This window comes from Bombus vancouverensis, chromosome 1 (genome assembly GCF_051014615.1).
Source record: "Bombus vancouverensis nearcticus chromosome 1, iyBomVanc1_principal, whole genome shotgun sequence".
In the NCBI taxonomy this organism is placed as follows: Eukaryota; Metazoa; Arthropoda; class Insecta; order Hymenoptera; family Apidae; genus Bombus; species Bombus vancouverensis.
The window spans coordinates 14,669,780-14,691,907 of NC_134911.1; the positions used below are offsets into that span (position 1 = coordinate 14,669,780).

General features: G+C 29.6%; 5 protein-coding genes across 21 annotated transcripts; 2 read left to right on the forward strand and 3 right to left on the reverse strand.

Annotated features, from left to right (window-relative positions):
- Positions 1-780: 780 nt before the first annotated feature.
- LOC117153655 (nudC domain-containing protein 3) lies at positions 781-2,607 on the reverse strand. Of its 2 annotated transcripts, none has more exons than XM_076620594.1 (4): positions 2,200-2,607; positions 1,538-2,118; positions 1,062-1,250; positions 781-976 (listed from the first exon to the last, which is right to left on the reverse strand). In XM_076620594.1, exons 1-4 carry the CDS (start codon positions 2,225-2,227, stop codon positions 884-886), a joined length of 891 nt encoding a protein of 296 aa, XP_076476709.1. In that variant the 5' UTR covers positions 2,228-2,607; the 3' UTR covers positions 781-883. The 2 variants fall into 2 exon arrangements, with proteins under 2 accessions (XP_076476709.1, XP_033183801.1); XM_033327910.2 differs by having other exon boundaries at positions 1,538-2,123.
- Positions 2,608-2,696: 89 nt separating this feature from the next.
- Positions 2,697-3,694, forward strand: LOC117153661 (protein C10). Its single transcript, XM_033327922.2, has 3 exons — positions 2,697-2,967; positions 3,045-3,221; positions 3,313-3,694. The coding sequence occupies exons 1-3, from the start codon at positions 2,928-2,930 to the stop codon at positions 3,444-3,446; spliced, it is 351 nt and encodes a 116-aa protein (XP_033183813.1). The 5' UTR covers positions 2,697-2,927; the 3' UTR covers positions 3,447-3,694.
- lqf (epsin homolog lqf) lies at positions 3,688-14,140 on the reverse strand. Of its 9 annotated transcripts, XM_076620583.1 has the most exons (17): positions 14,049-14,140; positions 13,805-13,929; positions 13,474-13,568; positions 12,679-12,730; positions 11,465-11,581; positions 10,219-10,311; positions 9,884-10,142; positions 9,595-9,794; positions 9,448-9,502; positions 9,185-9,347; positions 8,968-9,097; positions 8,649-8,736; positions 8,430-8,563; positions 6,999-7,293; positions 6,746-6,922; positions 6,489-6,509; positions 5,997-6,135 (listed from the first exon to the last, which is right to left on the reverse strand). In XM_076620583.1, exons 5-16 carry the CDS (start codon positions 11,486-11,488, stop codon positions 6,493-6,495), a joined length of 1,635 nt encoding a protein of 544 aa, XP_076476698.1. In that variant the 5' UTR covers positions 11,489-11,581; positions 12,679-12,730; positions 13,474-13,568; positions 13,805-13,929; positions 14,049-14,140; the 3' UTR covers positions 5,997-6,135; positions 6,489-6,492. The 9 variants fall into 9 exon arrangements, with proteins under 9 accessions (XP_076476670.1, XP_076476682.1, XP_076476663.1 ...); XM_076620555.1 differs by lacking the exon at positions 6,489-6,509 and having other exon boundaries at positions 3,688-6,135; positions 11,465-11,554; XM_076620567.1 differs by lacking the exon at positions 6,489-6,509 and having other exon boundaries at positions 3,688-6,135; positions 9,454-9,502.
- Neos (nuclear receptor coactivator protein neosin) lies at positions 14,137-20,171 on the forward strand. Of its 7 annotated transcripts, none has more exons than XM_076620514.1 (8): positions 14,137-14,837; positions 14,990-15,785; positions 15,860-15,943; positions 16,013-16,212; positions 16,283-16,708; positions 17,532-19,220; positions 19,368-19,964; positions 20,053-20,171. In XM_076620514.1, exons 1-6 carry the CDS (start codon positions 14,603-14,605, stop codon positions 17,732-17,734), a joined length of 1,944 nt encoding a protein of 647 aa, XP_076476629.1. In that variant the 5' UTR covers positions 14,137-14,602; the 3' UTR covers positions 17,735-19,220; positions 19,368-19,964; positions 20,053-20,171. The 7 variants fall into 7 exon arrangements, with proteins under 7 accessions (XP_076476629.1, XP_076476633.1, XP_076476638.1 ...); XM_076620518.1 differs by having other exon boundaries at positions 17,532-19,019; positions 19,102-19,964; XM_076620523.1 differs by having other exon boundaries at positions 17,532-19,019.
- LOC117153648 (protein-lysine N-methyltransferase SMYD4) lies at positions 18,660-21,668 on the reverse strand. Of its 2 annotated transcripts, XM_033327878.2 has the most exons (7): positions 21,506-21,668; positions 21,154-21,356; positions 20,423-21,080; positions 20,080-20,366; positions 19,641-19,924; positions 19,083-19,560; positions 18,660-18,782 (listed from the first exon to the last, which is right to left on the reverse strand). In XM_033327878.2, the coding sequence occupies exons 2-7, from the start codon at positions 21,338-21,340 to the stop codon at positions 18,775-18,777; spliced, it is 1,902 nt and encodes a 633-aa protein (XP_033183769.2). In that variant the 5' UTR covers positions 21,341-21,356; positions 21,506-21,668; the 3' UTR covers positions 18,660-18,774. The 2 variants fall into 2 exon arrangements, with proteins under 2 accessions (XP_033183769.2, XP_033183767.2); XM_033327876.2 differs by lacking the exon at positions 18,660-18,782 and having other exon boundaries at positions 19,069-19,560.
- Between the last annotated feature and the right edge of the window lie 460 nt (positions 21,669-22,128).

The following is a 22,128-nucleotide window of genomic DNA, read 5'->3' on the forward strand; positions in this document are numbered from 1 at the left end:
ACCAATTTCTTTGTGCTCTATAATGCTACCAAATGATTAACATCATAAAATATTCTGTCGAATACTAGACGAAATTAGTGACTAATTAAAAGTGTCGACATTGAGTTTATTGTGACACTTAAAAATTGATATTTATAATAAAGTATGTTTATATTAAATATGATATTTCAACAAGCAGCGAGATCGATGAATGCTGCAGCTACGAATGCACGAGAGTCGAAAGAATTCAAGAAAATGAGAACAGTTTCGCTGTAGCTATCTGTCTGCTTTCATAAAGCATTCCTTTCTTGTTCCTTTACTAAACAATCTCACCACGGTGAGATAAAGTCGATGCAAACGTCAGGGAAAAGCGTGGAATTCCTTGCATTCTATGAAGAAATCGCGAATCCCTTGTCTCTTGTCATTTTAATTGGCAACCTTGATAACGCAATATTCATTTTTTATCATATTGATTAATTTTGGTTTCCGATTAATGTATAATGGATATCCGTAGATATCCGTGAAGAGGTAGTAAAAATAAATGTGAGAGACATCTGCGTATTTGCGAGTTCATAAAAGCATAGATGTAGACATATCAGAAACTACTTCGCGGATAATAACATGTCACTCCCAATGGCTTTTCTGAATTTTAAAAACATGGACAAATATATTTATTTCTTTATTGTAGAATACATGTTTTTTTTCGTGTACCAGTTCAAATATATCGAACGTATTTTAGCAAACAATTGTTAATAATCAAATTTTTATCCATAATGTGAGGTGTTTGATATACAACTATAATTGAATAAAAACGATCGTATATTTACAGAATTCCTTATCTTAATGTACAATTTTATTTATTATTTTATAACAATTAATAAAATAAAAAAGTACACTACGAGCATCAATTGAAGTTCATTAATGAAGGATCATATGGGGAACCCTCGAAGGGAGATCCTTCTGCATCCCACGCTTTTCTCAATACCCTTTCCATTTTCTACAAACAAAAATTTGTATACTAAAAAAATTGTTATTACTTAATCGTAATGATAAATTAATATTAACTTTTTATATATGCTTACAATCTGTTCAGAAGTTGGTTTACCCATAAGCTTTTGTTGATGATTCCACATCAACTCTTGAACTTTCATCTGTTCTTCTGATCCCATTTCATCTAAATTTCTTGAACAATCTATTTTACTCAAATCAATTTTTGGTTCACCGATTATCAATGCTTCCCACCATCGCTCAGAAGCTTTTTCAAAATGAATCTAAGTGAAACAAAAATTATAACGTGCAACTTATATACATATGTACACATATTTAAGATACAGTAGAACTCCATTTATCTAAACTTGTTGGAGAGCAAACAGTATAATAATTGTAGTTCATATAATAGGAGCTCGCTAACTACCTGTTATTTTTCTCTCACATAACAAGAATTCACATACAGATTCAAAGTTCAACAAGTAAAAATTCAGTTAATCAGACATTAAATAAGGTTTCGTTCAGATAAATGAAGTTCTATTATGCTATTTATTAAGATATATTGACTAACACTAATATATTGTCCAGGTACTATACTCCACATTGATTCATCTTTTCGAATTTTAAAGCGCAATTCTCCTTTGAAAATTGTAGACCATATAAAATAACGACATTCCTCTATTTCTTGATTCTGTTCGACTCTTGATGTTCTTGCTTCTATTTTGATTTCTTTTGAATCAAGCTGAACCCTTAAATCTTTTGCTGTTCTTATGCAACTAGGAAGTTTTACGAGCACATCTATATCACTGATAGTTTGTGACCAAGTGTAATTTTCCCTTACTGCACCATTGTAGCTGTCACATGACCTATCTCTCTCAATTAAATGACCAAGTTGATTCATACTTTCTTTGCATGTTTCAATTTCTACTTCGTGATCAACTTGTGGAATAAGGGAATCTTCTTCAATTGTCATTGTTTCGTCTTGGTCTTTATCATTATTTTGGATAATAATGTCCTGTGTGTCTGGAGGATCTGATCCACTGGAAAATTTATAGATGTTCTTCCATTTTTGAAAACTATGTAAGACAAGCTTTTCTATTGTACCAGTTGGGAATCCAAGTTTTTGATCTGGTCCCGATTCGACATAAAAATCTGTACTATAATTAAATTACATGTGAGATGATAGACTATGTATTATAAAAATAATGCATATTTTTACTACAGTTTACTTACCATCTATACAAAAATCCAAAAAATGCATCTAGAAAATTTGTAATGTCTCTCTCTTCTTGTAAAATTTGTAAAAATGCTTGATCATGAACAGAACACATTGTGGAGTTCTTTTTAAAATTATTGTAATAGAACGTTCTTTAAGCGATATTTTTAATTTCAATAATAGTTTTATTTGTTAATACCTTGTATGTATTATCAATTTACTTCCGTAAGTAGGTTATATCAAGTATTCTATAAGAAAAATCGTATGGAAATTTCGTTTATCGCATACGTCACTAATCTTGGAATTTTTATTTGGCTGTATCTTGTCTTTATCGGATAAATTTCCGTTGTATAGCAACTAAAAGAACTATTGACATTTTCCTTTATAATTTTAGATTCTCCGTTTTTTTGTGTAGGTATGTTATTGAATTGTATGACAAGTGGCATGAATTTATCATAAGCGCCCTCTTTGTTCGATTGAATCAGTATGTTGTTTATCTATTTTGACATGTTCGAAAAATAGTGGTGAACAAAAGTATATATGACATATAGTTTAAATATGAAGAGAAAATCACTATAACAGGATAAATAAACATATATTTACGTTCATAAAATAGAACAATTTCTTAAACTGTACAATTTTAGAGAGCAAACATTTTACAATTTTTAACCTATTCTTTCAAATAAATCAATTTACTCTGAATTTACTTCGGTGTTTATTTAAATTATACAAAATTGTTTCTACGATGACTGATTTACCTGTTTTTACTTCGGAAGTTGCAAAAGGTATTCAAAATTCATAAGATTTATAATTTTAGTATATACTTTTAAAGATTTACAGTAGATAAAATAATGATTTTCAGCTGTTTTAACTGACGTTCTAACAGCATTAAATACTCCAGAAAATACTAAAAAACTTGCAGAAGCTAAGGAAAATTCTGGAAATGAAATGCTGAAAATGATGCAGTTTGTTTTTCCAATTGTAGTACAAATTCAAATGGATGTTATTAAGAACTATGGTTTCTCAGAAGGTCGGGAAGGTATAGGATTTAAGTGTACTTCCATTTCAGTGATAAAAATTAATTACAATGCAGTTTTCATTATAATTTATTCCTTTTCTTTTATCTGTAGGTACAGTTCAATTTGTGCAATTACTCAGAGCTCTAGAAAGGGAAGATCCTGAGATAGCACAATTACATAGTCAAGTTCGATCATATTTTCTTCCGCCTGTTACTATAAGTTCTTCAACTGAAGCATCTCTTTAAGATAAAATAATTTTTATGTGCAAGCACATTATTATTTTACTTTGTACTTTCTTTTTCCCTACATATAAAACATACATAGAGATCTTTTATTGGTATCTAACTTACAATAGCTTTAATTTTATAAATGCATTGAAGTTTAAACAAAGTTTTACAATTACACTCTGATATATTATTAATTAGAATTTACTATACAAAATGATATGTACAAGGGATCTTCAAATTAAATATTTAATCAGAAAAATTAAAAATTTTTACATTTATTTGTATAATAATAATAATATTAATAATAATATAATCTACTAAAATATATAATTTCATTCATAAATGTTCATTAAATTTTCTCTGCACTTACACCAATTCTAAAAACTAAACAGTGTTCCATTGTTCGCGTAAAAATGAAGCTGGTGCATTATACCATATACATATAGAAAAATAAAATATTTTTGTTATTATCTTAAAAAAGATGTGTCTTACTCATTGAAAACACTAAGGTATTACATCCATTAAACATGACAATCAGTGCTTTTTCTATAAAAGCAGTGAATATAGATCATTTAGTCAATCTTTTCTTTTTTGATTTTGAATTAAGTGAGTTTAAATGCTATTATATAATTCTAACTTCATCGTTTCGCGAACATCCGGATAAATATGTATTAAATATACAATTTCAATCATATAAGCAAGTACATTGAAAATGCATAATGAAAGAAAATTAATTTATCAAAGAATAATACAATGGAATTATTTAAGCAATAATTACTTAACAAAATTTTAACCTTGCAGCTCATTTCTAATTTACTTAGGACAAGCAGACAAATATAGTTCCCCTTTGCCAATCATTAAATGTACGAAACTGTTTCTTTGTATAAAATTGTAAAATGCATGGATATCTTTAAAAAGGAAATGCTGAGTTGACATTAAGACTATCAGCAAGGTTGCTCTTTTAAAAGTTATTAATAAATATGTATTGATTATTAATTATTTTCTTAGCAAAGTAATTCGTATTTTTCATGGGGTCACAGTGATAGTCATAAAACATGTGAAAAACATTCACATTATATAAAATGACAAACTCAGCAACAATTTCCTCAAAGATTAAAAAGTAACAGATGTAAAAAAGCAGTTTTAGATTTTGTTTAGAATATCCTACACGTTGAAGGGAAAGACTTGACAATTGGGGAACGATATGCTATAACATATTTACAATCTTTTTCTTTATATAAATCAAGGTACAATTGTAAATTGTTTTGCGTACAAAGAAAGTTAATGCACTTCTTCATTATCAGACCATGTTGCTTCATTAAATTCGACAGTCGAATGAATAAAGACACCGCGTAAGACAATTTCTTTCAAAAATTTCTAAAATACCTATAGAAACCAACATAAGTTTACACGTTCGTAATACATCCCCGTAAAACATTAAAATGCACCGATTTATCATTAATAGGAAATGCATTTTTTTAGCTACGCTCTCTTTTTTAGTTGTGGTTAGCTTTCTGCAGTGCACATAAAGCCTATGAAAATATCTTCGGTAATCGCTCAAACCAAATGCGTAAAATTTCATAACTAAATTGTACATACGTATCTATTTTAACGATATTAGATGATATAATTAATTTTGCAACCATAAAACTGCACAATCATCTCACCTGAAAATAACCCAAGATGTTATCAAACCAAGTAATCAATTAGCAAAAGATTTGTTTACTAGCACACACTCTCTTTTTGCAAGATGAGTATTAGTCAGAAAAGGCATGCTATGACACCAATATTTTTACGAATCACAATCAATGCACGTCACATTAAGCGTATAACACAAATTGAAAAACCCTGTTCGATATAATATACTTCTGTAAATCACGATACAGTCTCACGATCTCGTTAGCTGTAGAAAAGCATGTATATAAATACAAAATAAAGGAAATGATCGTGATATCAATGTTACTTTATAGTCTACAGCGCAATAAAAATCTTGTTCAATGATTTCCTATGACCAATTTGAATTGCACTTAAAAAAATATACTACAAATGGAAAAAGTTCTTATAAAATTTCTTGTACCTTGGGAGCGCTTAAACGTCCGAAATTGAAGTATAATCTGTCTTGTAACTTTTATTTCATTTATTATATGTTACCTTCTGGTTATAGATAGTTCCTCCGTCGTTAGTATGCAATAAAATACAAATAATAGAATTATAGCAGATACGAACATTTTTGTACGGTAAAGAAAAATATGTAGAGAAATGTTTTATAGATTTTTCATTAATCATACGGAAATAAATATTAATGTTAGTTGTGTCTTTAAAGACATAGTTATCTATTGCATTATTTATTATCGGTCCAAATAGATTAACCAGATTATATCAGCGCACCTTTTTCAATCCTTTTCTTGTTACCGATTCGACACTTTGTTATCCCTTTGTTATTTGTATCTTGGAATAAAGCTACTTCATGACGTGCCGAGATACTTATACCGTACAGGGTTAGCGCTAAAAATGTCGAATACTTTTTAGACCACAGTGCTCTTGATTTTCGACTGACACCTTCAACAATAGTCACCAAGCTACGAAAGGAACGGATTCGCTGTAGTAGTTGTATTCGCTGCCCAAGGATCTTGTCGAATCTGATTAATTGTAGGACGGGGTGGTGGTGTTGCCGTCGCAAACGGATTTGCTGAGTATGACATCGTTGCTGTAAATATTTATTAATATTAATTTAAAACGCCAAATTGCAATAACTATAATAAATACAGATACAAACAAATCAGGAATATAAACAAATAATTTTTGTTTCTAGCATATCTATAATACACACGATTTGAATAAAATATGATAGAAATATGAAAATGACGCGGCACGCAAAGTGTTAAACTGTAATCAGAAAATTTCGGTTTTACAATATATACAATGTTATAATTTTCTTAAAATACCATCATTTTTTGCTGAAAATAAAATCCATCCCAATATAACTTTAATACCATACTCGAACACAATATTTGAATCATGCATTCATGCAATATTATTCACCACCTTGAAAGTACTCACGAATTTACTTCCAATGAAACGCTATTTTGCGAACAAAATATATTACAAATAACGTAACCCATTATTTGTTTCAATAAGGCTCGAATTAAAGTCACAGTAATGTAGTCTAATCGAATAATTCTTTTTTTTTTCTTCTTTATTAAACTATTATATATACATACAATAAATTCTATAGGTTTCACCATTTGTATTTTAAAATTAAATCTCTAAATCTTTTGTATGGTATATGAAAGATTATATTCGAAATAAGGCGTTACCTGCAGGAGTAGGCGTTGCTGATTTGATCGCGGAGGTACTGACAAGATTATCAAGATTAACGAGAGCAGAGTTCTCTCCGAGAAATGATTGTGGTGTTTTTTTAACAGCTCCTGTACTAGTGGGAAGAGTTTCTGCTATGCTCCCCAAATCAAACGGATCTGGTGATAGCGTACTTACTGCAATCAATTGAAAAATCAATAAATAAATTATACATATGGTTAATAATAATAAACAAAATTCATTAATAAATACCGTTATTCGCAGTTTGCAGACTAGATCCAGGTTTATTCCTGTTAGTAATTACATCAAATTCATCTAAATCGCTCAGTGGACTGGCTGCAGAACTGGTCTGATTTCCGATGGAAAAGTTGTTAAGACTAGGGCCAGTACCGTTAAAGTCGTTATTAGTTGTATTGAATGTAGCTGTTGAAGTTGTAGGCAGATTAAAGCCCAAGTTTTGTGGCGATTGTGCCGCAAAACCAATGTTTTGCGTTAAGGTAGGATTGTTAAAAGATGGAGATGCAGATGTCATACCTTCTCGAGTAGCCTAAATAATTTGACACAAAAATATTGATATATTATATACATGTATATACGTATATATATGTCGGGTTTACATTAGAATTAGAGTTAGCGACGTGAAACGAATCTCTACTTGGATTACACATTGTCGTTATGCAATAGAGAAGACATTGACTAGTGCAAATGCGATTATCATAGAACTGGACAAGTAACCGTGGTAATTAGATACTCGAGAAACTAATAGCAATGATCCTAGGTTTAATAACGAATTCGCGGTCGACGGGATGATAGATGAACGTGCTCACAAAATCTAAGTCGGACGCGTAATATTCGCTGATCGTAAGGTGTTACTCTATTCGTCGATGGGGTCGCAAGAAGGAATGAGTTTCCATCCCGATGATGCCACAGAGGAAAACTATATGGGGTGTGTCTAAAGACACGAGATCATCGGATTCGTCGAGGATAGCCTTCGTTCAGAAAGTAAGGGAAATTGGCGTTGCTGCTAATTGGTCAATCTCCATATCGGTGGTTAGAAAAAGATGCTAGCCGCCCTCGAGGGGAAGTTGCTAGTGGGAGACGTCGTTCGTTGAAAAATAGGTCTCCTCTATCTTCTCGTAGTGGAAACAAAGACTGTTTGTTTGAAGGACTGTAGTTAGCTAAATCTTAAGATTTATAACGTGCCCTCAGGCTAGCTGAACATGTACTGCGGAGACGCATCAACATCTGGCAATCATCTTACTCGAAAAATAGGATCTGCGTGTGACGAGCTACAGGACAGAGATCGTTGGAATGTTTACTGTCGAGTGTTATAACTATTTCCTTTTTAAGGAGAACTATAGAATTACTCCATGCCTTTGTTAGACAAAGCGTTCATCCCGTGACCGCGGCTACGTTCGACGACTGGCTGTCGCCTCGAGCCCAAGCTCATTATCACAAATCTCAAACAAATACAATCGGATCGAAGGACGACAATTGTTTAATTACGCCTATGATAGAATCTAGATTACGGTGTTAAGGGATTTTCCCGAAGTTCCAAAGGGAAGGCTCCAATGTCCTTTCATCTCCGACATATATATATATATATGTAAATAAATTGATAGAGGTAGTATAGAAATTTAGAGGACTTAGAAGACATGGAAGTTAAAAGAATAAATGTCTTACCGGCTTTTTATTTGTATCCGCTTCAGTAGCAGTAGTAGTAGCAGAAGGTATTGGTGACCAAGGATCTGTACTAGGCGAAGTTGTAACTGTTACAGGTGATGATGGAGGTGCCCGCCAGGAATCAACTGTAGCAGCTAAAATCAAATTAATTATAAAATGATCATAAATTACATTCATACGATTTAGTAAACATTAAAATCCTTTTTCAATAAACTATACTTGGTTTTTGCGATGGAATGGGAGCCCATGGATCTATCGCAGGTGATGTACTGCTTGTCGTAGGAACGCTCCACGGATCGTTTTGTGGCTATATAAAAAAAAGAACACGTAAATTTTTTATGTAACTTTCAATAAACTTTCAATACGATTATGCTATGATTTATCAATACAATGTTTGTTGTGTTAGTCGAACATACCTTATATGGATAGAATTGAGATATATCCAAAGACTGTTGTGTAACATGCAAAAGGTATGCAATGTCGTGTTTATCATGCAATAAGCAAATGTATAAACTTAACTAAATATAGAATAACATACTTGAGGTCTTGGCGGAGGTGGTGTAATTGGTATACCCCAAGGGTCGGTTTTTACATTGTATCCACATGCTTCTTCTAAGTTTACATCCAACAAATCTAGCATATGACTTTGTTTCTCAGTTTGCGGCGCTCTGAAATTAATGTATTTCTTTAGGCAAAACCAAAATGGACTCTGTAATAACTGAAAAAAAGTTAAATCTAATTTAATGTTTACTAACTTAAAATCTTGCTGACTTTGACTAAGAGCTAATTGCAATCTGACGTCATCACTACGTCTTCTTTGTTCTTCTTGCTCTGCTTCCTCTCTCGACATTGCCAAAGCTAATTGTAACTGTAATTCTTCTTCACCTACCGTTTGTGGTCTTGCAGCTTCTAATTCAGCTAAAAAGTGCGCAAATTATAATTAATTATATTATTAAGTTACATATCTGTAAAAATACATATTAGCAGAAAAGATTATAAGCATATAATAAATATTTACTCTTACGTCTAGTTGTAGTTTCAGATCCCAGGCGACATGGCTCCCAATCCTGAAACTGAACATGAAAAAAGAAAAAGAAGGAAATGTTTATTTAAAGAATTTTTGGCATTATTAAACTTTTCTATCTTCATATCAATGTATACTTACATCGCTGCTTACAGGTGACATAGTATCTAAACCATCACTACCAAATCCACTAACTGATTGTGCAAATCTTTCTTTTGCTTTCAATGCTCTAGCTCTTTCATTTCTTAATCTTTCATCATCTTTTAATAAGGCCACTAGTTGTTTTGCTTTTTCTCTTACATTCACTCCTTGATCCTTAGATCCTTCCATGTATTGGAAATCTGAATAAAGACAACTTAACTTTACGGACTATCAATTTGTATTAGTATTTTATATTAGATTTTATATTATAAAGCACAAAATTATATACCTTTCAATGTTTGGATGGCAAAAATATTTTCTTTACATTGCTGTGCAACTTTTTCTGTGCCTGTTTTAATAAGATATTCTAAAAGAACTAAAGCTTTGTACACATGTCGCCAATTTTTACCATGATCATTTAATCTTTTCCATAACATTTGCATAATCTCAGTAAAAGCCACAACATTATACGTTAAATCTGCAATTTCTGCCATAAGAGTACTACTTGGACCCCAAGGATCGTTACTGGTGGCTTTACGTACAGCTTTCTGCATACATAAAAAAATTTTGTTCTTTGATATGTAAAATAGTGTGTTTGTAATATGTAAAATGTTATTTATTTACCTGAGCATTGCTATAGTTATGGGCAAGATTAACAATATCTCGCCTGATACCTGCCAAATTCACCTGCATGACGTCTTGACCTTGTCTTCTCATCTAAAAGATTACCACTTTATATTATAAGCAGGTAGTAATATTCCTATATCTTCTAGAAGCCCATACTTATCATCATATATATACACATTTATGTCAGTTACATTTAATATATGCTAATAATTCCCAATGCAACTGAAATATAAGTTTAGTCATATTTATTTAAAAAAATTATTTTAGACAAAAACTGGTAATAAATATGGGCGATCACTTAATATCAAAGCCATGCGACTAAATATGCATTAGTAAGAAAATAGGAAACTTATTGTAAAGTTCTTACATTACTCTACTTTTACCAAATCAACATTTCTACTTTCTATTTGGTTAGTAGTAAGATGGATGAAAGTAACTAAAGTAAAAGTGTGATTAATACAAAAGTAAAGAAATCCTCTTCAGTGTTGTTCTTTTATCTTAGATATGGCATTACTGTGTAATTTAAAAATTATATACCAAACAAAATGCTATAAGATAATGCAACACAACAAACTGTTAGTCTTATATATATAAAGCTCTAAAGTAAATTAATTTCATTTGAGATGTGCCTATATAAATGTGTACTCAAGATAAACAATTTTTAACTAAATCAGTACATTTTATATTGTATATTTGTGTACATTAATTGTAATTTGTATTATCATAATAATTCTTTTTAAAAGAAAAGTTTTACCACAGCCAGTCAAGCTTCCTTATAAGAAACATTTAAAAATTATTTTCATAATAAACATAACATTAATGATTTTTTTTAAATAATTTGATGCAATACTGACTTGCATAATGTGCAGAACTTATCATCATTACATAATTTTGAAAAAAATAAAACATGAATGATTTCAAGTATGTGCTGTAATTGTATTACTAAATACTATAATCCTTGTATATTTTTACATATACAGGATGTTATATCTTATTACAATTATTTCAAAAATTTCTACATCATAGAAACATGTTAAAGGGTTTTTTAAATAATCAGATTGTAAGTCCTAAAATGTTCATCATTTTTAAATTTTTATCAACACCCTGTATATCACTTATTAATGTAGTTTGCAAAACATTGATCTACTTTATTTGTTCTTTAAACATTTTCTAACAATATAATTGATTAGTAAAGTATTAACAGTTGTTATTTTGTTAACTGTGGCCAGTTAATAAAATTTACCTTCTGCATAGCCATTGTTGGCATATGAAATATGGCTGGGGTCGTTGATGAAGCTAGTTCTTGTCCACAAATATAGAAAACTCCCAAACACTTTTCGAATCACAATAAAATCCTAGACTATTAGATAGTTTAATAAATAAATAAGAAACATTTGTTACATTTACCTGTCAATGATGAATAAATTCTTATTTAATATGACACATAATTAAATGATAATACAATTAACTGAGAGCATTTTGAGTGGGACTTTAATAACATTACTAATTATTATGCAAATAAATATTGCACAGAATACTGCATTCTTTATTTTTCTAATGCAATATATATTATAAGTATATGAAGCTAAATAAAATACATGTATAGTTGTTTGATACACAATACTATTAACTATAAGTTATACTATAAATTTTGTACTGTACATAAAAGAATAGCATATGTAAGAACTGCTTATGAACTAAATAGGCACAACTCATGTTGATCAGTATATAAAATTCATCTTCTTTTAGCTGTAAATGTTTTTTAAGTACTATACAGGGCATATAGCTGAAGTGTTATAGAAATATTTAATTAAAAATAATAACATTTTAGCCTATACGTATTTAACATTGCTATCACTATAATAATGTAAAAATGGAACAATATAATAATAAGATAGACTTAAAGAAAATTTTGATTAGTTAAAGAAGAAAATATCACTATTTATAAAATACTATACCATATATTAACAAATTTAATTTCATATAAAACAGTTTTGTAAAAAAAAAAAAAATACAAGATTAAAAACTTATAGACTTACGTAATTCTTTTACAGACAAATGCAGTTATGAAAAAAACTGAATTAAAAAATTAAATAAAACTTACAAATCTGCATAGTCTGTAGTTTATATTTAGGACTGTCACAGGCTTTTGAATATAAGCCATGCCCTTTTAATAAAGCATTCTGACAATAGATCAGAGTTGCAGTTTTTGTGCAATATTGATATTAAATTATTTTGAAAATATAAAATATTTGATTACATATACATATAATGATTCAAACTACTTTCTTTTTTTTTAATAGTAATACCTCTTGCAAGCATTTTATTAAAGGAAATCAAAATAGAAATCAAAGAAGAAGAATTTCTTATATTGGAAGAAAAAAGAACTTGACCCAAACTACTGTTTTGAAAAATAATAGGCTACATGCAACAGTGAAGAAGAATAAAATTACTTACGTTGATATAGTGGAGGATTCAAATTCTCCTTTAAAAAAGCCGTGTTATTAAACTGAAAAATGAGAAAATATCTTTATCTTTCTATTATGCATCTTATCTTATCACTACATACATAGAATAAATTTTCTACAAAGGAGATGATAATACATTTATTTAACAAATTCTGTATGATTACATCAGACATAGAATTAATTTTGTTCAATACAGGTATTTAAAAAAGACAAATGATTAATAAAATGATATACATGAATAAAGCTATATACTGTGTGTACCTAAGATTATCATCGTATGGTTTCTTTAAGACAGTTAAAACATATTATATCTATTAATGACCATGAAACTATTGATTTCTATTTTCTTTATATCATAATTTCTAATTTTCAACAAATTTAGATAAATAATAATATATATTTTCGTAAAAACTAAAATACGAAAATAAAGATAATATAATAATATTATATTTAAAATATTATTGATATTTGCAATGACTATACTTTTACAAATATTAACTTTAGATATTTAGTACGATAGCTCGATACTTCGTTTTGCCTATTGAAGTCTGAATAAATTATTTCTTTGTCTCACAAAAAAGCTCATTACTGCATTCTTCCTTATATGATTTGAAAGCTTAAATCGACCGAGACATCGACACACATATGTACATTAAAATGACAATCATACGCTACACAAATATCAGGTAATGATTTCTTTGGATAGATTTAAAAGAACAATGTCGTGAAACGTGTATACTATGGGCTATCTTTCAGATATAACTAACACAATAGATATACGTACACTGGCTTAGGTGCAAGACTAATCCATGAAAATGCGTGATATGTCAATTTCGAAACTATCTATGCTTTCTCATGCTCGGGCGTGACTTTGTAATACTGCACTTTTTCCGATCCGTTTCATATACAGGTTAACATAGAATGAAATAGAGGGAACGAATTAACGAAAGAAAACACATTACGATTAGAAGATATCTAAGAACACTATTATGCTGTCGAAATGGAATCAAACTTATACTCTTTTATTCTACGGGCTATACCACTTGTACTAACACATTAATGACAATATGTTTCTGTAAATTTATTTGCAACTCTCTATAGAACTTTGTACTCACCGTAATATATACTGGAAATTTAATGCACTAATTTCAACGGAAATAAGAAACAAAATAACATAAAACTCTTATGACAAGTCCATTCACAGGCACTGACGAATTAGAAGTTACGAGGCAAGATGGCGCTGAAAAATATTTCCTTCTTTACAGTTTCGCACTCTGTGGTAATTTTAGAGAAGATTTAACATTCGATTTGTTTCATGAAACTAAATGTATTTCGATTTGTTTGTCAATAAGTGCATACCTGTATTACAAGAAATGTAATAACAATCCACGTACTACGTGATTTTTATTGAAATAAGAAATTTGTCAATGAAGAGTTGTCTCTCTTTATATAACTCTAAGGACAATTTTCATAACGCGATTTTCTATGCATAGCTATATCAAATGAAAACGTAGCCAGTGTTTAACAATTGAAAACGTTGGAGAAGGTGTAGTAAGTACGAAAACAGAACGTACTTAATGAATAAATCTATGATGTATGCGCATACCATCATATGCGATCCCTTCAAGTTTCAATTGTTGATTGAAATTTCTGTTTTCAAACTGACAATATTTCGTCGATATTACTGTCCTATAACAATTAGGGACAAAACAAGAAGTGAATAAAATCTTGTTACTCTTACGTGATTTTGTTATCGTCACGTTGATTAAAATATATCTAAATGAAGTATATGAAGAAGTAAACGTCAGCATTCGAACATAACCTTAGTCTTTGTTATTTAAGTGGAATTGGTATTACTATTCTAATAATTATTTTCTTTTGAGAATTATTTGTTATAAGTACACCATTCCAAAATGAATATACGATTATTAAAAGATCCTGCTACTGTAAGTAGTCGTATATTTGTGGGTCATCTACAAACTGATGATATGACTAAAATTGAGTTGGAAGAACATTTTTCAAAATATGGGACAGTTGTTGGTTCTTCGATAAACCGAGGTTTTGGCTTTGTTCAATTTGAAGAAGAACAATCTGCTCAAAAAGCTATTCAAAATGAAGATGGAGCAATGTTCAAAGGCAGAAGAATAGGTATTTTCACGAATGATTCCTATTTTGTTTGTTTCCTATTATTCCTATTATTTTATTTTTGTATTTAATAATGCAATTGTCCACTTATTTTTTTGTTGCTATTCTTATAATAATATATATTAACATATTTTATTAAATATTTCTTTAAATAGATGTTAGACCAGCGAAAAAGGATAATCAATCCGGTGGAGGTGGTGGAGGTGGAGGAAAACAATTAGGAGGACCTAATAATCAATTTAATTCTGCCAGTAATCATTTTAATGCTGGAAATGATCCTTTTAATAGTGGAAATCAGAATTATGGAGGAAATTCAAATTTCAATGCTAACCAAAATTTTGGTTGTGATTCACAATTAAGCGATAATCAGAAAGTAAATAATATGCAAATTCGAAGTGGTGGAAATGATCCATTTGGGGATGGAAATCAGAATAGAGATAATATAAATGACCAATTTGGAAATCAAAATAGAAACAATGGAAGTGATCAATTTAACAATATAATGCAAAATAAAGGGAACAGTAATTTTAATCCAAATAATCAGAACAGAAGTGGTAATGATCAATTTAATCAAAACAGAGGTAGTAATCAATTTGGGTTAGGTGGAAACCAAAATAGGCCTGGTGGAAACCAAAACCGAAATGCAAATAATCAGAATCAAAGTGGTGGTGCAGGTGGCATGAATAGCGGTGGGAGTGGTCGACCAAGAGGTAGTAGAGGTGGAAAAAATCGAAATAAAAATAGAGATAATTCAGGCGGAAATAACTTTAGAGATCGCAGTCCTATTAATAGAGGTAATCGTTTAGATGATAAAGGTGGTAGAGATTGGGAACATAAACAAGGAGATAGATTAAGAGGGAACAATTTTGGCAGAGATTCATTCAATGATAGTAATAACCGTTATGAAGATTTTAAAAATTCAGCTCCTAGAGATATGAATATAAGTTTTAAGTAAGTTAAGAATATTTTTATGTTTCCTTCTTGTACAATAATTGTTTATTAATATCAATAGTTTTGTTTAACAGTAGTACAAGTACATCAAATGAATACTCAAATGCAACAACTGAGAAAAATGACTGTGAAATTATTGTTGTTAACAAAGCATTAACGTAAGTATAAAAATAATTTAGTTTGCTTTATAATTGTTGAATGATTTTGTAATTACTTTTTATAAATAGGGAATATGCAGAAAGTATCGAAATGAGGTTGAAAAAAATTGGCTTAACAGTTGATTTGTTATTTCCAAATGAGGATGTACTTCTAAGCAGAGTTTTAGGAAATATTGCCAGTCGGGGATGTTTATATGCAGTCGTAGTTACACCAATAAATCAAGAACATCATTCCCTAACTTTAAACATTCTTCATGGTTTACCCCAGGGTAGGTTTCTTAATAATTTTATTAAAATGTCTAACTCATTGTGTTAATAAAATCTTATTTTTCTGTACAGAACATAGAAATATGCTTGTTGAAGATGCTATTAATCTAATATCACGAGATTTTGTTAATTACAAAGCTGGTGGACGATCGGTTCCATTGAATACACCTTTTGCAAACGAACGGCATCCTGATGCTATTCAGGTTCTTTTAAACATGCTGGCTGATAATCATCAGTTAACAGTATTGCAGTATGATCGTGTTATAAAATATCTCGAAATTAAACGTGAAGAACAAGTACAAGTTGAATTGGGAGATGTAAAAGATTTACCAGCTACGACGACGATAACAGTCAGTGACCCGAAACAAGCAGAATTACAATCTAGGATACTTAATATCCTAAACAGTAATAAAACAACTTCATCTGCACCAACACCTAGTCCAGTACCAGCGCCTACCACAACACCAGTGCCCGTTCCGCCAGCTACTTGGGGAACAGGTAAAATTTTTATAATTTTACTATTTAAGCTTAAACAAAATGTAAATACTATCTTATTATTTTATATCAAATTTCTATTATTATAACATTACTCATTAGCAGAACATACATTTTAAAAGTATAATGGATTTTAAGTTTATAAAGTTAGTTATCAATTTTCATTCCAGTGATTTTCTGAAGTAATTAATTTATTAACAAAAATTCCTTTGGTAAGGTATTGAAAAGATACGCATACTATAAGTGCAATAATATTGTGTTTTACTGCAATATGTACTTCTATTTGTTACAAAAATACTGCTACCGATTTATTCGTTACATAAAAACAGCAGTATTATAAATAGAAACCATATCGCGTTTTTAACCTGAAGAAACAGACCTATTGCAACTTTTTGCATTTTTAAAAAGGTCGTTATGGGTGTATCTTACGGATTTTAGATCACCTATTTCTTATTTTCTTTTCTGGATTTGTTTGTGTATCTTTCATGAACATATCCAAAGAAAACGTTTAAAATTTAAATCGTGTATATAAATTCTTAATAATGGCGTTTGAAAACTATTCAATGTTGACAAAGAAACGTAAAGTTTGTCTAAGAAATTTTTAGACAAATAATTTCAGGTAAAATTTTAATATAAATATTGAGCACGAGTGATCAAAAAACACAAACGAACTTCGTACGCTTTGGGTTTCTGATCAAGTTCTTCGTGCGTGTAGTGCTACTGTGCCGCTTACCATACAATCCAGTGATCAAAGCGAACGAACTTCGAATATATATATTGCTGGTATTACAACTGCTAACTTCATGAGTACATCATATTATGCCAGCAGCATCAACTGCGTCAACAGCATCCACAACTACTACTACTACTACGGGAGTCTCACCGTCACCTCTGCTAAACGATCCGACAGTTCAAAAGGCACTTGACAGTCTGTTGCAAGGCAATTTACTCAAAAGCATTGGCGATCAGCAACCAGCTACAACTTCAACACCTCTGTTTGCTGCTTTTTCGAATATCGGCCGATTTTAATTTATTTCAATTTTATTTATCATATAATAAATAATTGGGGGTTTGGATCTCCTTTATTTTTCTGACATTCATACTCTTTCTGATGAATAGTCACACTTGTTTTAATAACACGGAAGTTTTATGACAGCATTTGATAAAAAATTAGAATACTAACAGGATTACATTCAGGATAATTGTGATATTTGCCTCTGAAAAAATGTTAGCATGCTTTTATATGTATTAAAAAAAGTATATTTTAAATATAGAATTCATAATGCTTTGTAAATTCTATAGATGTTATCTGCATAGTTTACAAATACTTGTTTGTATAATGGTTCAGTCTTTCTACTTTTAGAAAAAAAATATTTTAGTTTACCATACTTCACATGGAGTAAATGACGGAGAAACTAAATATTAAAGAAATTTAATTTTATTTTCTCTCGTAGTAATTATCTTTTCTATTACTATACAACTAGGCTTTGAATACACTTTGAATATATTAACAGGTTTAAGATATAATCAAATATTATATTTTATTGATAATTAAATAGTTTCTTATGATATAGACTATTTCAATATGTAATGTACTGAAGTAGTAATCAACAATTTAACTAGACAATTTATTATCCTTAACTTAATATATAGAATTTATTACATTGTAATTTTAATGAATTGCCATGATTATTTCTATTACTTCTACAGTTTTTAATAATGTAAAGTATTCTTTATATGTGAACATAAAGCATTTGATTTTTATAATGGATTATGTAAGATACACAATATATCAATTTTTCTATTGCGTTATTAGAAATACAGATATTGTGATGAAGATTGTTTAATTTTTACTCATTCATCAATTTCATTATCTCTGTTATATTTTTTCCTTCATATTTATGTTATTACACACATTTCTATTAGTTTGAATATTTAGACAAATGTATTGTGTATAAGAAGCACATTTTCTTAGGAACTAGATAAATATCATGTATAACTTCAATAAAATGTTTTTAGGAATATTTCATGTCTTTCATTAATAATGTAGTATGCTGTTGATGCCTCTCTTATGGGTCTAAAAACAAGAAAATATATTTATGAAATTGAGTTCCAGTTTTAAGTGTCTAATACATTACATTTTTACATACCCTTGCAGCACCAAGCAATTAATAAGTAATTATTATAAAGCAGTTTAAGCCATGGATTTACAAGCAGCCTTATTAGATATATAAGCAAGAAATGAGTGTACAAAGTGAAGTATTTAAATAAAGGTGGTTCGCAGGATATAAAGCATGGAGTTAAGAACTCACAAGTAAGTGAAGCTACAAATATAAACCAGTATAAGCAAGTTCACTGTCTATTTACTTAAATTTACCTAAGTAATAACTCTTCAGGTATTGTTCCGCGTGTACGATTTCTTCACACGGCTGGGATACGTTCTTATATAATATATCAAGGACTGACTTTACTGCATCAATATCATACATATTTTTTACCAATCTTTGCTTATAAGGTTTTAATCTTTCTACAAGCTCTTTATTTTTTTTAATAGAACCAATGTGTTTTTGCAAAATTTCATCGTACATTGGCCAGTCAAATGCACACGCGATACAATCGCATTCAAAGAAATAGTCTTGTATTATTTTTTTTCTTCTTTCAGATTTTGTCATATATGCATATGCAGCACCATAATTTGTGAATATTTGATCTCCAGGATATATTGGTCTTAGAGCGCGAGTAATCATTGTTAGCTCTTCAAAATGACGAAATGTATTTGGTGCGCAAGAATGGTTGTATAAACTATGTGTTACATATAATCCTGAACCTGTTTTAATTCCTGGTTCTTGTTGCACCTAAAAATAAATTAATTATAATATAAAAGTGCTTTAAAATAATTTCCATATATATATATATTATCTTCTAAATAAATTACTGAAAAACAATTTGAAGACATTATAACACAAGCGCGAAACATAAGGCTTCCAGAGAATATGATCTTTGGATAATTGCTAATATCTTTTAATTGGTTCACTTCATATTTATTGCAGAAGAAATTAGTCTGAGTGGCTAGGAGGATAGCTGCAAGAGCTGAGATGCAAGCAAAAGCACTGATTCCAATAAGTGGTCGCGTTGTCATATTGGTAGCGAGACTCAAAGCAGATCGTGCGCTGGTACTGTCTAATATGCCTTCATCTGTAAATCCTGCAGATCTGTTATCTACAAAAGAAAAATATTTCATAAAATCTAGAAATGAACAGTATGTTATGGTTGAATTCTTGTTTTCTCTCTTACAATTATTTTATTGTCTTATAACTGAAGTTTTGTCTCACATTATTTTATTTTAGCTATAAAATATGAATGTTCTTCTTTACCTGGATTAGATTCAGCTAGTTCCATGTCCACTCGCAGTTCATCAAATTTCTTGCCCTTTGATGTTATTACAATGAGAAATCTAATAATTTTGGTAAGCATTCGTATCTTATCTTTATCAACATTAAGTAAGTTTCCTACTAATGCCATAATTGGACATTCTATTTGATGAGCCATTTCCCAAGCTAATTTTCTACACTTTTCTGAACAGTATTGAGCCACAGGGCAGTGTGAGCAAGGAATTAAATTATAGCTTCTTGATAAACAGTGATGACAATGTGTATAATACCTGTAACTTATATAAGTTATATATTATAGTAGATATATTAATATAAATAGATTTACCTTTGTGTATAAATAACATAAGCATATGGATTTTCAATAGTAACTACATCTCCTGGCTTAAATTCTTTTGTAGCTACTAAGTGACGTCCATATTTTTCAGAAAAAGAAATGCTGATACCATCACTAGCAGCAGGAGCCTCTTTACTTGGACCATAAACTAACTTTAAAGGACCTTCATCAGCTAAGTATCTTAGCTGTTTTTCCTTATCATTATCTTTGGATATTCCATTAGAATCATTGATTAAATCTTTCTTTTCATTGATGCTAAAATTTTTACTCATATCTTCTGAAAGTTTAACCTTTCCATTTCTATATCTTACACCTCCAGGTTCCTCATTTATTTTTTCTGATAAACACATATTCTTAAGTGTTTCTATATCAATATGATCATCCTTTGTAAGTTGTAATCTTTTCTTAATTTCTTCGATAGCCTTGGCTCCCCTTTCTTTCAGATTTTTTCTTTTTTCTTCTGGATATCCAAGACTTAAAGCAGCATCAATATCTATCAAACATTCTTTGAACATTTGTTTTCTATATAAAGCAGCAGACCGATTGGCATAAGCATATGACATAAGTTTATTATCATTTGCATATGCTAAACTCATTGTATAATATTTTATAGCTTCATTATCATCACCCATTACAAAATGTTGGTTTCCTAAGATTTTTCAAGTATAATAACTAAACAAATTACTTATATTTATTTATAATACATTGATAATATTTACTACCTTCTTCTCTATAGTGGATAGAATCTTCCTCATTTTTTACTTCAGGAATTAATTCTGGAAATTGAGACTTTACCATGTTTTGTAAAATATGACCAATAAGAGATTCACATTCTTTTTGTAAACCATACCCTGCATGTGATACATTAGTTTGTTTCAAATTTAATACTAATTCCTTTGCTATATCCATATTGCTCTGGAAAAATCTTGTTACATAAAAAATATATATTATAACACATATAAGTATTTTACAAATTAATTAAAATTATACATAGATAAAAAATAAATTTATTATATAAATTTTTTATGTAAATGTATATCATATGTTTCATAAAAAAGAAGAATAAAGAGAAACCTGATTGTTCATATATTACTTGTACACTAGATAAAAAGGTACTGAATGGACTGTAGTGTTAACTATGTACTGGTTGAAGCAAAACTGAGAGGTGAAACTAAAATTACCTCAAGTGAGTTGATAGAGGGAAGCAGAAACTGCATGACTATGTAACCAAGTTTTAAATCATTTGTTAAATTAGACAGATTAGAGATTACTTATATAAAAGTTATAAAGATGCCTAAACCTTTATATTTCATACATAGAATATTTAAATATTCTCTTCATTTTTATCTGTAAAAGGAATTTAAAAATTTGAAACAACTGAATTTTTTAAGTAAGCTAATATGTTATATATTTTGTAATATACATTTCAATTTTTTTATTTCATCATCCTTGGCTGGTATCTTTTAAGTTAATGTCGTTACATTTACATTTATTAAGTACAATTTGCAAAAATAGTTACGTTTAACATAATTAAAATATTACATATTAGCAAGAAAAAACGCAAAAAATCTAAAGTTTACAGTTATTTAAACAATATAGGTGTTAGAAATCGTTTTTTTTTCAGTCATATTGCATGAGCATTTTATAATGAGAACAATTTGGCATCAATCCAGATATGAAGCTGCTAGAGCGTTGAA